At 55.4% G+C, this 16,225-nt stretch overlaps 1 protein-coding gene across 3 annotated transcripts in view; it reads left to right on the forward strand.

Moving 5' to 3' along the window:
• The window catches only part of SFMBT2 (Scm like with four mbt domains 2), a 194,793-nt gene extending 179,428 nt beyond the window's left edge, over positions 1–15,365 (forward strand). For all 3 annotated transcript variants that reach the window (XM_047755296.1, XM_047755297.1, XM_047755298.1), the window contains 5 exons: positions 2,839–3,014; positions 4,807–4,973; positions 5,262–5,525; positions 6,214–6,342; positions 10,872–15,365. In XM_047755296.1, the coding sequence (XP_047611252.1) occupies positions 2,839–3,014; positions 4,807–4,973; positions 5,262–5,525; positions 6,214–6,342; positions 10,872–11,012 (877 nt within the window). In that variant the 3' untranslated portion in view covers positions 11,013–15,365. The remainder of the gene's footprint in view (positions 1–2,838; positions 3,015–4,806; positions 4,974–5,261; positions 5,526–6,213; positions 6,343–10,871) is intronic.
• The last annotated feature ends 860 nt before the right edge of the window (positions 15,366–16,225 follow it).

A 16,225-nucleotide genomic window follows, 5' to 3' on the forward strand; every position in this document is an offset into this window, starting at 1 on the left:
CCAGGTCCTTAGCCCATTGTGACAGCCCATTGAATCCGTACCGTGGTGGGAACTCTTCTATGTTTCTTTTTGACTCAAGATCCGTTTTGATTCTTCTCAACCCTCAACCAGCGACAGAGAAGAGATTGTTTCCCAGCACTGTCTCTCCGTCTTCATCTGTCTCCCTCCGCCCTGCCACAGGCACTCCCTCGTGGACATAAATCCCTACTTGGGTGGGCAGGAAGTTGCTGGAAGGCTATTCACACCTCCTTACTGATGTCAGGAAGTAACAGCCCTTTTTCTACCCTCTCGGGTTCAGTACCCGGGGACCTGCAGATTAAACGGACAAAAGACCGTTTCTTTACGGGTGCAATGCACACCCACGCAGGAGTGCTCGGAGATGAGTGACTCAACGGGGCGGTTAGGATCTGGGGTTTACGGCTAAGTCATTACTAACGTGGGTGGGGGAGGGGAGTGGGGAGAAGAGCCTCTAGGGGAGAACAAATAGGTTTCTTTGGGAAAGACAAAACAATTTTTAGGATAAAGACTGGGAGGTAGGAAAGTTTGTGATGGTCGGCTTATGCAGGCGTGGGTGGGTTTTCTGTCTTCTTTATGGCCGTGACACTCCTCCAAGAGGGGATTTATGGTGGGTTTACCCCTGGGATTTAGAAGCTGCCCCAAAGAGGGAATTTATGGATGTTCTTATTTCTCAGATGTTTTCTGCTTTTAATCACATAAGAAAATCTCCAAGAAAGCTTCTTCTACAACTGTTGAATTTTTCTTTCTTTCTTTCTTTTTTTTTGGGGGGGGGGGTCCCACCCATAGCGTATGGAGGTTCCCAGGCTAGGGGTTGAATCAGAGCCGCAGCTGCCGGCCCCCACCACAGCCACAGCCACTCGGGATCTGAGCCACGTCTGTGACCTACACCACAGTAAGGCCAGATCCAAGCTGAATCTGTGACCTACACCACACCTTAATGCCGGATCCTTAACCCACTGAGCGGGGTCAGGGATCGAACCCATGTCCTCGTGGATACTAGCCGGGTTCGTTTCCGATGCACCACAACGGGAACTCCCTGCCTCCGTGGAATCTTAAGCATCTTCCTCTGGCTGTCGTCTTCCTGTGCGCTCCGGGGCTCTGGGTGGGCCCCTGTTGACAGCAGGGACGCGGTCCTCCTGGTCCCTCTGCTGCCCTCCGCCCTCGCCCTCCTGTCCTCGTCAGAGCGCGCCTTCGCCCCTGGTGTCAGCTCAGCCTCTCCTTGCGTGACGAGATTACATCCTTACACCCAGATTTCTCTAGAACCTCCATGATGCCGATGCCACGGGAGAAAGAGCAACAAGTGCTGGGGGAAGAGAGGGCTCCTCTGAGGGCCGTCTTTAACTCACAGATTGCGCAAAGGAGCATCTCCTCGCCCGGTCCTCCTCGCCGCACGTGCTGCCTATTGTCCCTGCACTGTTCTGGGCTTGACTGCTGGAGACGGGCCGTCCCCGACTTCCGATTTTTCAGCTTCTTGATGGTGTGAAAGAGATGGGCGTTCCACAGAAACTGCACTTGCAGTGTGAGTTCTGATCCTGCCCTGGGCTGACCTGTGGTCTCTGCTGGCAGCAGCCTCAGCTCCCGTCAGCCCTGGGATCCCGAGAGTGAGAACCTGATAGGCTTACAGCCATTCTGGACCCACCCAGTCCTTCTGTTTTTCCCTTGCGGTGGCCAGCGAGCCACACGAGACAGCCCACACTGCGCTGTACAGTAGGCTGCATGCGATGGGTCTGCCCAGCCACAGGCTAATGTAAGGGTTCTGGCACATCTAGGGTGGGCCAGGCGAAGCTCTGAGTTGGGTACGCTACGTGCCTTTTTCATCTAGGATACGTTCACCTTAAGTTGGGTTCATTGGGACGTGCCCCCCGTCGGAAGTCGGGGAACATCTGTATTCAGGCATCTGAAAGCACAGACTGGTGCTGCTGAGTGGGAACCCACAAGGCCAGCTTTTCTTGGTTCTTTCTCTCTCGATTTTGCCTCATTTTTCCAAAAACTGACACAGGTGTTCTCAGCCACAGCGACCATGACATGCGGTTTTTCTGGAAAATAAATTACCCTGTTCAGGATCTTGACTTGGAAAGTAAAGGGGCACAAAGCTTAACAGGCCAGCTCTGCTGAGGTGTCCCCGTTGCAGTGGACTGCAGGCGTGGGGAGCTGTGAGCTGAATAAAGACCCGTGATCTCTTGCCAACTGCGACACGTGTCATTGTTTTGTACCCATGATAGTTTCTAAAACTGTACTGAAAGGTGCTTCAAACCCATTTCCAAGAGCTCACCTCTTCCGCCAGCGTGGTCTGCGTCGTTATTAACCATCAGCATTTGGGTGAGGCCGCAGTACCTATTTTTAAAACAGGAAACCCATCCAATCTGCTTTCCAGAAGATCCGACTTCTAGTTTGACAGTGGTGACTCCACTGTGTGCGGTTTTTCTTGCGCAGGAGGGAGGGTTTTTTCCTTCAGTAGCGATGAGCATCCCGTGATGATGGCTAGACTCCAGAAACATTCTGGAGGGGCCTTCAATTACACACGCCTCGGTGAGACTCCGCCAAGCGGCAACCTCTCTTTCAGGATCCTGCTTTAGCGCAGTTACCCCATGCATGGTCCATGGCGTTTCTTTAAAATTCTTTAAAATTTTAAATGTCCGTGGCATTTCTTTAAAATTCCTTTTGCGAGGTCACAAGGACCAAGGAAAGCAGATACCACGGAAAGCACACCCGGCCCGCCGGGTCGTTAGCGCGACACCGGGCTGCCTTGGAATCCGCCGTCCAGACCAGGTCCGAGGGAAGCGTGCGACCGCGCCCTCACTGGCCCTCCTTCACTTCTAGGTACAGAGGCAAAACGTACAGGGCCGTGGCCAAGATCGTCCGAACGTCGGACCAAGTCGCCGATTTCTGCCGCCGCGTCTGTGCCAAGCTCGAATGCTGCCCCAATTTGTTCAGTCCTGTGCTGATTTCTGAAAACTGCCCAGAGAACTGCTCCATTCACACCAAAACGAAATACAGTAAGTGCAGGCCCTGAGAGGGGCGTTGGTCTGTGGGGACGGAGTTGGTGCCCTGGTTTTCTTTTAATGAGTCTTTCGACTGGCTTCTCACAGCAATTGCTACAGGGGGAGTCTCTGCGGTTGGCTTGCTCGCTCCTTCTGTGGGTCTCTCCTAGAATGAGGAAGGGGTGGTGTCAGTTAAAAACAGGCCGTCGTATAACTCGAGGAGGCATCCGGCTGCTGTGGAAGCAGCTCTCTAGAGGGGCCGGACTGCCTTTGTGACTTGTGACTTTGTGTCTTGACACGCTGTCCTGTTTCCAGTGTTACCGGGGCCACGCTCCTGGAAGACCACACGCCGGCTTGCTGGTTCTCTGTCGGGGTCAGGGAGGAACGGATGAGCACCTGTGCGGGAAGCCCGTGGGCTTTCTGGGCATGTCTCAGGGCCATCCTCGTGGGCCAGATTCAAGACGGAGGCACCGAAAATAGAGGGTTTTAGTCCCGAAAGACGCCTCTGCTACGTGGTCACTTTGCATGTGAGGAAATTGAGATGGGAGGCCAGGCGACGTAGCTCTAAGGTCCAGCAGCCTGGAAACTGTCTGTCACCGCAGGTGGGAGGTGGCCACTGTCAGCTAAGCGCGGTGCGTTTGGGGTTTTCTTTTCGATGCCTCCAGCCATGAAGAAGGTTCCTTTGGTGCGTCTGGTTCTTTTTGGGGTCACGGGAGCCCCAGAGGGGATGGTGGAGGCTTTGGTTAATGAAGCAGCGTCTCGACGGTGATCGTCATTGAAGCACGGGGTCCCTGGCAGGTGTTAATGAGTTTGTCATACATTCAGTTTATAAAGTACATCATCGTTAAAAGTTGGTGAAGAATTTGCTTAGCTTGCCCCGTACGTGTTAACGCAGACGCCTGTCTCTGGTGTTGAATTCAGAGGCAATAAACGTGTCCGGCGAGCAAGTAGAGGATGAAGCATATGTCCGTGTAACAGGTGAGGGGCTCTGTTTGAAAAGGAGAAGGACGCCTCATTAATGGGACCCATGTGCCCTCGGTCAGATGGAGAGACGGGCTAGTCCTTCGTGACAGGGACCCGCCAGTGGGTGCTGGCCGCGCTTGCTGGTTCTTGAAGATTGAGACCTGGGGGCAGCGGGCAGAGCACCTCTGGGGAAGCGATCGCCACCACTGTGAGCAGCGTTGGGGACAAGGAAGGGGCCGGAGAAGCTCCTGTGGTAACGGTCAGCTCGCTCGGCTCACTGCCTAGTCTGCGCGAGTTGCCAGAGCCAAGGACCACAGGGGGGCTGAAAGCGCAGGTGCTCATTTCTCCCAGTTCTCGAGGCCACACGTCCCAGTCGGGGCGTCGGCAGGTTGGTGTCTCCTGGGGCCTCTCCCTTCTCGCCGTGTCCTCACGGGGTCATCCCTCTGCGTTCCCAGTGTCCCTTCCTCGTCCTGTCAGGACCTCAGGGCCTCACCTCATGACCTCGCCAACCGCAGCCACCTCCCTAAGGACCCAGATACAGGGGCACTGGGGGCTCAGAGTTACCCATCTGAGTGGGGGAGGGGGAGCGACCCGGTTCTGTCTGTGACCCCCGGTAAAGGAGAGGAGAGGGCGTCGGAGGCAGGGCTCCTCTCTCTGCTGGAGCTGTTTGCTCAGAACCAGGTCCTGAGGAATGTGAGTGAAGGTTCCATGGACTCGGAGGCTGCTGTCTCTCCTTCCCTCTCCTTCCCTCCCCCTCCCTCCCTCCTCCCCGTCTCCCTCCCTTCTGGGCACCTGTGTCCCTGGGTGTCACCTTCTGACGTTTCCCATGCCTCTCTCCCTGTAGCTTATTATTACGGCAAGAGAAAGAAGATCGTTAAGCCCCCAATCGGGGAAAGCACTGTTGAAAGCGGACACCCCAAGCCCGCCAGACGCAGGAAACGGCGAAAATCCATTTTTGTGCAGAAGAAACGGAGGTCGTCGACCGTGGACTTCGTGGCGGGCTCCGGGGAGGTAGGATCTCCTTAAAAGCTTCAACCTCTGATGGGGAAGCGGGGCCCTGGCTTCGAATCCAGGCCAAGGCTGAAGTTCGAGGCCGAAGGGTTAGACAGTGAACTACCCAGACCCCTCCTTGTTTGTGGAACATTGAGCGTTGCAGCGTCTCTGGCTGCGAAGGGGCTGCAGTTGGCACCGCGGTTGGGGTCGTGGCCTCTTTGGGCAGATCTCACCAAGGGCTTCGCGCGGGCTCCCGGGCGGGAAGGAACAGGCCCCTGCGTCCCAGCGCATCCCCCGTCTTCCTAGGAAAGCGAAGAGGAGGACGCAGACGCCATGGACGATGACACCGGGAGTGAGGAGACGGGCTCGGAGCTCCGGGACGACCAGACGGACACGTCCTCGGCCGAGGTGCCCCCCGCCCGGCCCCGCAGGGCTGTCACCCTGAGAAGCGGCTCCGAGCCCGAGCGCCACGTGCCCGTGGAGAGGACGCGGAGGGGCCGGAGGGCGCAGGCCGCGTCCGGCACCGAGGGGGCCCCCGGGGGCCCGGCAGCCAGCCAGGAGGCTGCGGAGGTAAAGCCTGGGCCACCCGAGCTGGCCCTGTGCTGCCCCAGTGGGGGCCCCTGTTTAGGAGAAACGCAGGCAGCCGCTCCAGCCTAGCTCCGAAGTTGGGCCCAGAGGGCTTGCCCACTGCGCCTCCGATGGAGCGGGAGCGGGAGCCTCAGGATGGGGGGTGGGGGGGGGTGCTGCTTTTTCTGCAAGGTTTTCAGACCTGATTCCAGTTGAGGTCTCGTTGAGCTCTAGGCTTTCCCTTCGTAGGAGACCTTGTGATGCTGTAACACAGGCAGTCGGGGCACCGGGCTCCCCCGAGCCCGCGTGTGACACTCTCGGCTGGAAGGTGGGTGGCCCGCGAACGGGGGCAGAGCGGCCTCTCGCGCATGCGCTGGCTCCTGCCCCCGCTCTGCATCAGAGGTGCCTCGCGCTGGGCCGGCTTCAGAGTCCCTGAATGTGGGGGGGCACCTGCGCCATCACCCGTGCCGCCTTATTTTTAACTTTTACCCCTAAAAGCACACAATTCGTTGGAGTAAAGTCATAACCCAGATGAGTCGCTAAGAACGTCCCTGGACCCCGGCTGCCTTGGCGCCTGTACGGGTGCCTGGTGAGGAGGCCGAGTGCCGTCCAGGAAGACTGGCAGGGCCCAGAGAGGATCCCGCCGTCGGGAAAGGGACAAAACGACCTCCTGCTTCCCTCCCCTCTGCAGGAGATGAAGCAAGAGGAGGAGGAGAGGCTGGTCCTGGAGAGCAACCCGTTGGAGTGGACGGTGACAGACGTGGTGAGGTTCATCAAGCTGACGGACTGCGCGCCCTTGGCCAAAATATTTCAGGAGCAGGTACAGTGGTTCTGTTCTCAGCCTCCCGACCGTCTGGGCTAGCTGGCCTCCTGGGTCTTGGCTGTGGCAGGGGAGGGGGTTCCTGGTCACCGGGGAGGGCCAGGGGGGAGGAGAAGACCTGGACTCCAGACGGGGTCCCCACGGGCATCCCCTTGAGGGCTCTTTGCTGTCCAGCAGAGATGGGCAGATACCCCTAGTAGGGGGTGGTGGCAGCGGGGGCAGGGTGTCTCACACAGCCTGGCCAGGCTGGAGCTCAGGGCCCTTACTGGCCTAAGTGGGGTGGCCTTTTGCCCTGCGGTGGAGCAGTCAGTATTAGAAGGGTTTTGTCTCCCTAGCTACCTGTCCAATAGAGAGCAGGCTTCTGTTGGGCCTCTTTTCCTTCACGACAATGGCATTTCTGGGCTGCCAGTGTGTTTGGCAATAAAAATCATAGACTGGCAAACAGATAAAGCCAAAGAGCTGGCCAGCACGTTGTAGGTTGGTTCCCACAGCCCCTGTCTGGTCCGCCTTCTTTCCGCCTTCGGCGTCTACCTGTGCTGGGCTTCCAACCGCCAGGCTCTTCCTTCTCAGGAGAAGGAGGAAAGGTCTGTCCGCTTGACCTTCACAGAGGCAGGCGCCCTCGGGCCATCGTGTGCACCCTCATGCTGCTTTCCTGACGGCTTCCTTGCTTCATTTCTTTCTCTGTAAATTACTTTAAAGCCTATTGGATGTTAGGTTCCGTGTTCAATGGCGGATAAATGCGGAAACAGTTGATACAATCTATTCCTTCAAAATGTTAACCTAGCAAGTAAAATGACTATAAATATACTAACACATAAGAAATACTCTGATGCACCATAAAAAAGGAGGGGTTTTATTTACATTTTTCCTTAAATTCATATGAAAACAAGTCGCCACTCTAAACACAGTCCCCTTGCCCGCTTCTCACCGGGCCCCCCGCACACAGTTGACGTGGAAGCCTGTGACTTGCTCTGCCCCGTTTGCTCAGTTTGCTGCTCTCTTGCATCGTTTCACAAGACTTTGTCTCTTACTGCTTGTGCAAAGCAAATGAATGTAGTTCCCGGCTCCTCCCAGGGAGAGCAGCGCTTAGCCTTCCGTCATCCTCTGCTGACCCCCTTCTGTGGATGCGGGCGAGGGCACTGAACAAGGGAGTGGTGGCTCAGCTCGTTGTACAGCAGCAGCAACTCCTTAATCCCTGTTTTTAACATCTTGGGAAGTTTCACGCCTTCCCAAGCTAAGGCGTCTGAGCAGAGGAAACGCTGCGGACACCTGACAACTTTCTAGAATCAACAAGGAGCGTCTTTGCACGTCGCCTGAAAACTTGACCCTACCTACCTGCTTACTTAACTCTTGTGGAGAGAAAAACAGGTCGAATTTAATTGATAGTTACCTTGTTTCTGTTTCACCTTAAGTTCCAGGTTAGGCCGTTTCAGCTGTCCTAGTAAACGGCTCTTACCGGTGGGGCTGCCTGAAGTCCTCAGGCGCTTGCGGGGGTTTTGGTTCAATCAGACCTTCAGTTCCTGATTTGTCCTGTCTCCTTTGGGCCCAAGTGCCACAGCTCTGATTTGGTGAGGTCTCCAGTGGGTCCCTCCAGGTTTCAGGGGAGTTTTTAGGGGACCTGGGAGGAGCTGGGGGGTCCACGCGCCAGCACGCGGGAGAAGGGCGATGTGCAGAATTGCGGCCACGCGCAGTCCCTCCCTGGATTCCAAGCTGTGAATTCAGAGACTTTTTATCATCACCAGGAGCATTTACAAAAATTACGAACTTCCCGTTACCAGGATATATGCCTTTTAATTCTGACATGTTAGAGCAACTACTTAAAAAAAACCAGGCTCTGTAATTTCATGCTGCAAATGTGTACATTATACAGGAATATGCCGCACGTCTGTAAAAAGCACGAGACTCTTAAGTAAGAATTTTCCTACTTATTCACCTTTTAGGAATCAGAGCCATACAATTAGCGAACTACCCAAATTGGTGGTTTACGTCTAATAAAGAAATGTCAGGGTAGTTGCAGGTTTAACCGATGTTTAGACTCTTTGCTTTAACGAATCCGACAGGTGGCATCCCACTTTGGCCAACGACCTCTCTTGGGGAGGCTCAGCTTTGCTCTTTCCTGATAAATGTGCTGACCTCCCACCTCGTACCTTCCCCGCCTGCTTCTTCATTCATTTGGATTCACTGCGGCCAGTATTAGGTTGAGACACTCCAGTCTGACGAAGTCACTTACCCGCTTATAGTCTTTCTGTGACTTCTTACCGCACACCCCGGAATAGGTTCTGCCTTCCCTAAGGGACCATCTCGGTTCTGTCTTCAGTGTCCCCCATGTTCCTTGAATTCCATGCTCTCCTGAACCGCTTGTGTTCTGTAAGGCTGTCCTCACTTTAATGCCTCCCGCTGGTCCCTGAGGTCTGAGTTCAGGCATCACCTCATCTCAGAAGCCTTCCTTGGCTTCCTCGAACCCAAGTTCCCTGTATCAGAGGGTCCATTTGTCTGCCTCCCTTAAGGTTCCTAGAGTCTCCAGGGTGGGAGTCTTTGTTTTGTTCAATTTGCTGTCTTCAGAGGCCTTCAGGGTGCCCCGGTGCTTAGTAGGAGCTCTGTGTGTGTTTGTTGAGTGAATAAGTGACTGAGAGCCTCCACCTAAATGTGGCACCTGCATAGGGCGGCTGTCTTTACTGAAATTGTCTATGGAGAGCTATTCAAATATTTTAGGGCTGATTTTCAATTGTGATTAATCCGTGTGTCCAAGGATTAGCCATCCTGACCGGCGTGGGTGTGAAGAGTGGAGCTACCACTTTCCCCCCAAAGTTTGCTTTCAGAAAACCACTGCTGTCGCTTTGTGATCTAGGTTAGATCAGCCAGCTCTGCTGGCCTGTGCCCCTCTCTGTCTACTGTGCATACGGTATATGTGGATTTGGCTATGAAAGTGGAGTCGGCTAGGAGGCCCCAGGCCAGGGGGATGTGCATATTTGCGCCATGGCCTTGTAGGTGGCACGTGAAAAGAAACTGGAAAACCATATGTAAAAGCATGATAGAGAAAGGGGGGCGTGTAATTAGAGCCCCTGGAATTTTTTGAGTTTATCTCCCACTTTCAGGGTGTCCTCCGAGCTGCTCTGCTCACTTTGTGGTTTGATGAGGTTGAGTCTGAGTCTCGGGTGAGACACGGCTTAGAGTTGCACACAGCACAGCCCAGGTCTGTCCGTGGTTTAAGAGTAATACCTTGCACTTGCACTGATACTTTTTAAAGTTAATTCTAGATTTTTATTGCTATAGAGGTATTGGAGGATAACAGTGTATCAAGGTGGTTTTGAAACTGATCCTGCGATAAAGATGCTTCCCCTCAGCACTGGTCTTCCCGCAGGAACAGTTATGCCCATTTTGGCTTTTTTGCTTTAGATGCTTTCACGACAGCTAAACACTTAGTTGAAGAAAATGAGCTGCTTATGTGAAAGTCATTGATCTGTGATGTGTGAGATACATGCCCGTGTCAGTGGCGTGGCTGCTGTCTCTGAGACTCTCAGAGCCCCCATCGGCGGTGGGGGAGGCTGTTTCTCCACGTGGTGGAGTCTGGGGTGCCTGCCGATTTCAGCTTCTGCTCCTGTTCCACTCCCAGCCTTTATCGTCACCTCGGGCCTGCAGCCTCTTGGAGCCTCGTTTGTTTCCTTGGAACACGAGGGCCTTCTGGGCGAAGAGGGAGCGGGGTTGCTGGGACACTTGGTAACCACTCAAACCACGTCTCGGTAAATGCACCCGATTCTTACGGGAGGCAAGCGGGGCAGGAGACGAAGCAGCCCCAGTGGGCGATCGTAAAGCTCTGGGGTGAGCCTTTGTGCTCTGCTTCCTCCTGCGAATGCAGCCTGAGTCTCGGAGTGACTATCCCAGTGTCGTGCGGGGGCCCTGTGTGTGGATGGAGGGGAGCTGAACAAGCCCGCACAGGAAGCAGACCGCACGCACGGTCCTTGTTCGGGGGACTCAGGTTGTAAGTGGAGGCGTGTGTGTGTGTGTGTGTGTGTGTGTGTGTGTGTGAAAGAGAGAGAGAGAGAGCACGTGCATGCACGCACAGCACACTGCACACGTGTTCAGTCCGTGTGTCCTCCATGGAGGGGTGTGCTGTGTGCCTGGCATCTTCTGCCCCTTCTGATGGGGAACTGTCAGCTCCTGCTCAGCTAAGTCACGGCAGCGCAGGGGGAGGAAAGGAGAGCCCAGGCGGGAGGGGCCGGGGGGCCTCCCAGGGAGAGGCCGTGGGCTGCGGGGAGCCTCGCCGCCCCGGCTCAGCTCACTTGATCCAGCTCTTCTTCCCCTCCCACTCCAGTTGGTGAGTTTCCCCGTAGCCAAAATGCTTTTAGTGGAAAGATGTCACTAACCAACAGCCTGGACAGCTGTCATGCCAGGTCACACTCTCGGCCGGCGCTCTCCAGGCTCAGAGGGGACGAGGGCCACCCCGGTGCTGGGACGAAGCCCGCCGTGGCCCACGTGTCCCCGTGCGCGCTGTCCCGGCGTTGGCTCTAACGGGCTCTGTCTTCCCTCAGGACATCGACGGGCAGGCGCTCCTCTTGCTGACCCTCCCCACGGTGCAGGAGTGCATGGAGCTGAAGCTGGGCCCCGCCGTCAAGCTGTGCCACCAGATCGAGAGGGTCAGAGTGGCCTTCTACGCCCAGTACGCCAACTGACGCCCCGCTGCTGCTCGGGGACGCCGTGTCTCAGGAGGTCTCCAGGACTGAAACGGCCCTTTCCCCGGGCATGAGGGGGCTGCCTCAGACGCGTCCCCACAAGGCGAGACGCGCGAGCCACCCCCCGCCCCCGCCGCCCCGTCCCCCAGCCGGCTCCAAGTTTCCAAAGCCCCCAGCCCCCCACAATGGCCCCTGGAGGCTGTGAACAAAGCTCGTACCCTGAGGGTCGCCCACCACCAAGCGGGCAGCTGCCTGGAACGCGCCTTCCTGAACCAAGACCCGGTTTCTTTGAAAACTGAGATGCAGGTGATGTCTTTTCGGTTGTGACCCAGGAGGCAGCCTCGCGGATGGTTTTGCTAGAATTGTTCACAGATGCTTCTTTCAGGTGTGGCTGTCACCGCAGTTTGATCTGGTGGCAGCTCGTTGCTCCCACAGCCCAAGGTGTTGTTGCAGGATGGCAGTTGGCACAGGAAGGCCACTGCCTGTCTGGGCGTGGAGGGAGGCAGTGTCACTCCGGGGTCAGCTCCCTGGGTGGTGGCGTCCAGAACGTCTGCCCAGAGGTGTCCTTTATGGAACCTCCGAGATCTCAAGCTCTGATTTAACTGCAACCAGTTTTGGGGGGGTGGGTCTCCTTTAGTCTCTTGGGCCTGTTGAGTTGTAAATTGAAGGCGGAGCTTCATTCCAGAGGAACGAGTGGGAAGGGACCTGAGGGAAGCTGTTTACACCAGCCCATCCCCTTCGAGGGGTCCCTGCAGGGGACAGATGTCCCCTTGTCCCCATCTGGCTCGTGCTGTCAGGGATGAGTTGGAGCGGCCAAAGTGGGAAAGCTGAGGACGGCGGCCGTGTGATTCCTGCGGCTCACTCTGGCTTCGAGGTTGAGTGGGACGTTTCTCAGGCAGTTTTCATCAAGTCCCTTCAGCCGCTTGCAGAGACACCGATGGCTCTGGGAACCGGCGGGCCTTTGTGTCTGAGGACACGTCTGGGGACACCCAGCAGGGATCCAGGATGTTCTTTCAAACCCAAGCAGCCAACTGCATTCTATGGGCTAGTTGCCCAGATGTTTTTTAAACTTACCCGAGGAAGCGCAGCCTCCACGCTGTCCAGCTTGGGCGGGAAAAGTAGGGCCACACATCCCTCCCTGCTTTTTGACCGTGATTACTTTGCCCTTTTCTCTTTGATGAGAATCTCAGCATCCCCGTTAATACAATCCTGGCCGGCTAATGAGCGGCTCACGCTCCTGCGACATCAGAGCCTGGTTGTGTCCCATCTCGAGAAGCTCGGTCGCTCGCGCTGAGCTTTGTCGATGCTCTGTGGCTGTGAGAGATGAGACGGGAGGGACACACGCTTGTGTGAGGCCGGGGTCTCCCCGTGGCCGACCCGACAGGTTTAAACGCTGGGCACATGGCCCTGCCTGGGCACCTGGCCCTGCCTGGGCACCTCTGCGGGGCACCAGCGTCCTGTCCTGGGCCGACAGGAAGGCCCGTGGGGATTCAGGCCTGGCCTGTGGTCTGATTTCTCTTCCAAGCCCAAGTTCCCCCCACCCCCGGGGTCCCCCACCCCTGCCTTCTCAGCCACATGCTTTTGGCCTTAAACACCCAGTCCCATGGCGCTCAGCTCTGCCAAGCAGTTGGAAAGGTTGTCCTCTTCACGGTCTGGCATCGTCCCGCCGCCGATTCCTTCGTGATCCCTCACTGTGGCCTTTTCAGGCTGAGCTGTCCCCGTGGCACCTGGGACGTCGGGACGGGGATGAAGGGCTGTGGGGGCTGCAGCCCGATGTCCATTCAGAATGAGGGTCACCTCCTCGTGCCCTTTGCGGTGGTGGCCCGAGAAGGAGGAGGTGCCTCACAGAAGTGAGGGGATCTTGGAGGGCTGGAGGCTGCCTCCTCCCAGGGCACCAGGTGCCCGGGACTTGCCGTACCCTCAGCCCCTTTGGGGGACCAGCCCCGTCCCCTCCTCACGCTCAGCACATGCCTGGTGGGGAGCCAGCTGCAGCCGAGGCAGAAGAGAGAGGCCCGGCTCTGGCCGAGGTCCTAAGGGTGCGTCTGGGAGCCAGGAGGCGTTTTAGGGCCAAGAAGATGCTTTTGCTCCGAGTGTCGCCAGCGTCCTCCCACTCAGGTTCTTTGGACGTTTCCGTGGTGGAGGCCACGTGTCTCCAGGTGAGCGGGAATTCGGTGACACGAGTGTCGGGTGGCGTTCATTTCTCGGGAGGGTTCACCCCTCACCAGCTTATGTTTTAGAAAAGGGCCAGTTCTCAAGGGGCGTCCTCCTGCCGTTGCTGCTCTGTCTGTCTCTTCCGCGCGGCACGGCCCCCGAGCCGCATGGTTCTTGGTGGAAACCCTCCAGCCAGCGATGCCTCCGTTTGTCCCCAGATGCTCCCATCTCCGCCTGTCTCTCTGACAACCCTTGGGGACCAGGGTCCTCTTCCCTGTACACCTACCTGGGCCCCGCAAACACCGTGCGCTCCTTACCTCCTGCAACTGGCCGGGACGCGCGTCTCCCCCTCGCGGCCACGAGGACGGACGGACGGATGGACGGACGCTGCCGTCTGCACACTGTGTCGCTGGAAAAGCAGACAGTCCGTCACTCCATCCCGCCAGAAAACGAATGGAGCTTATGTTAGTGTGACCTCTGACCTCTTGACTGCCTTTGTCCCATGTGAAGAAACTATCCCAGCCACAAAAATACAAACCTAAAAAGAGCAGGGCGATGACCGCCATCACAGAAGGACTTCTTTGCTTCAACAAAAATGACAAGAGCGAAAAGCCAAGCTCCTTCACTGCGGAGTTGCGTAGCGTGGCGAACTCTGCGTCTCACCATCGCATTTCAGATGAGGTTCGTGTGATCAAAGTCTGACCCCCTTGAAGTGTTGGAGCCGAACGGCTCTTAGGTTTGCTTTGCCTTATTTGATCATATTTGAAAGCTGATTTCCTGGGTTTGCTTTGGTTTGTTCCTCGATAAATTAAAGTGACTCTGACCTTTAACGCTGCGCCCCCCCCCCTGCCCCCGCCACCCGCCCCTCTCTCCCGTCCCTTGACGGTTGCTTTTGATCAGCCTTTGAAGACGGGTCTCCGTTTCCTTTATTTGTGTCATAGAATTTGGAGTGTTGGTATCAGGCGAGTTCTGAGATCTTCCTTTTATCTTAAACCAAGTGTCCCTTTCTGAGGGCTGTTCTCCCTTTGGGGACTGTAGGGGGTCTCATACTGTTTTGATAGGACGCCTGTTTAGATTTCTTTCTGTAGATAGAACTATAAAAGCAGTAGTGTTAACGTCTTCGTGGTTTGAGCATCATTGTTGCTTTTGGTTCGGATGGTGAATCTAGCCCGCAAGTCCTACCCTCCTCCTGTCCTTAGGAAGCTGTGACGCCGTGTGCAATTATTTGAATGAAGGGGAAATAGTAAATTAAAATGTCTGTAGTGTGAAGGAAAAGAAAACTGTTGGGCAGACAGACGTGCTGCCCGCGTCTCCGGAGCAGTAGCTAGCAGGGGAAGGGAAGGCTCGCCGGGCAGTGATGACGGTGCACTGACTCTCTCTGCTGCTGAAGAGGTTTCTGGAGCTTGCTTTCCACTCGGTTGAATTTTTAAGTTGGTTGGCTCGGTAGCTTTTATCACCAGAGCTCATTTACGTGTGTCCTGAACACAGCGGGATCACATCCCGTTGGGCTGTTTATCGGAGCCACTCAAATCACCTAAAAATTCCAAGCCCTGACCCGTGGTGCCGCTTTGGGCGTCTCTGGTTTAGATGCGCGATGATAACGCAGTCTCCTGAGCTGCACCTTCTCCATCCACTCGGTTTTGCGGTGAAGGGCTAGGATTTGGTGCCGGTGGGCATTCCCGCAGGTGGAGCCTGCAGCACCAGGCAGAGCAGGGCTTCGGGTGGACCAAAGAGATGCGTCAGAGGGGCGTGCAGGCATTCGCTGAAAACCCCCTGAGGGTGGGAAGTTGGAGACAGAAGGTTTTCAGTGACAGAAAACATAACCCTTTCATTAGTTGTTGCGAATGGGAGCTAGCATGAGATCGAGAAGCGTGAACTACCCCTCGTCGTCGTGAGAGTCCAAAGCCCCTTCACCGTTTTGCATATTCCGGTTTGAATAGTTTGTATTGGAATTTGATGCAGCGCTTGTGTATGTTTTGGTGCATCCAAGGGAAAAATTGGTGTTTTTACTTTCGGGACTTGCAGGACCCAAGGGCATGTCATTGGTTTGCTGTCAGATTGTATTCTGTATATATGTTTTCATGTAAATAAACGAAAATCTATATCAGAGTTATATTTTAATTTTTATTCTAAATGATAAAAACCCTTTTTACTTGAAAAAAGTTGTAAGCCACGTTGTTAATAAAGTAACAATAAATTCTATGGTGGCGGTTGTGTCTTTGTGTGGAAGGTCATTACATTTTATTTACTTTTGTCTTTTTAGGGCTGCACCCGCAGCGTATGGAGGTTCCCAGGCTAGGGGTCAAACCGGAGCTACAGCTGCTGGCCTGCGCCACAGCCACAGCAACAACGCTGGATCCTTAACCCACTGAGCAAAGCCAGGGATCGGACCCGCAGCCTCGTGGTTCCTAGTCGGATTCGTTTCCCCTGAGCCAAGACAGGCGCTCCTATTACATTTTATTTTTAAGGTTGGCGTTGAGATTATTATTGCTTCCCGCCATGCACCAAAGCAAGTGTTTATAGGGTTTTAATAATCATGGCTCTCAAAATCCTTTGTTACCTTTCAATTTCAAGGTCACCTGCCAGCTCTGGAACTTTTTCTCAGGAACTTGTGCTTATTCTTTTTATGAAAACGTTATATCCTCACGCGCTCACCCTAGCCTTCCCATTTCCCATTGTACCTGAGTTGTTTTATGATTACCTGGTGTCGTGTAGAAACACTACCTTATGTCTATGGCAGCGATAACCAAATAGCCGTATTTCCACTTTTTCGTTGTCCTTGAGATGTCACAAGTAGGCCGTGGGCACCCAGGTTGGAAGAGGAAGGGAGGCCTCAGCACCCATCGCGGGGTCTCGGCCCCGGGGACCTGCTCCTTCCCTTCCCCTCAGAGCATTGCCTGGGGACCGAGGTAAGGTGGGGCGGGGGCAGAGGCACTGGGGGAAATGAGATGGTGGGATGCTGCGCCAGTTCTTCCCGTCGAAGACAATCTCAGGCATCTCACGTGAAACCCTTCTGCCTTGCTGGCCATCAAGTTCTGCATACAGGGTGTTTGGCTTTGTTT

The sequence above is a fragment of the Phacochoerus africanus genome, chromosome 12 (genome assembly GCF_016906955.1).
Source record: "Phacochoerus africanus isolate WHEZ1 chromosome 12, ROS_Pafr_v1, whole genome shotgun sequence".
NCBI lineage: Eukaryota > Metazoa > Chordata > Mammalia > Artiodactyla > Suidae > Phacochoerus > Phacochoerus africanus.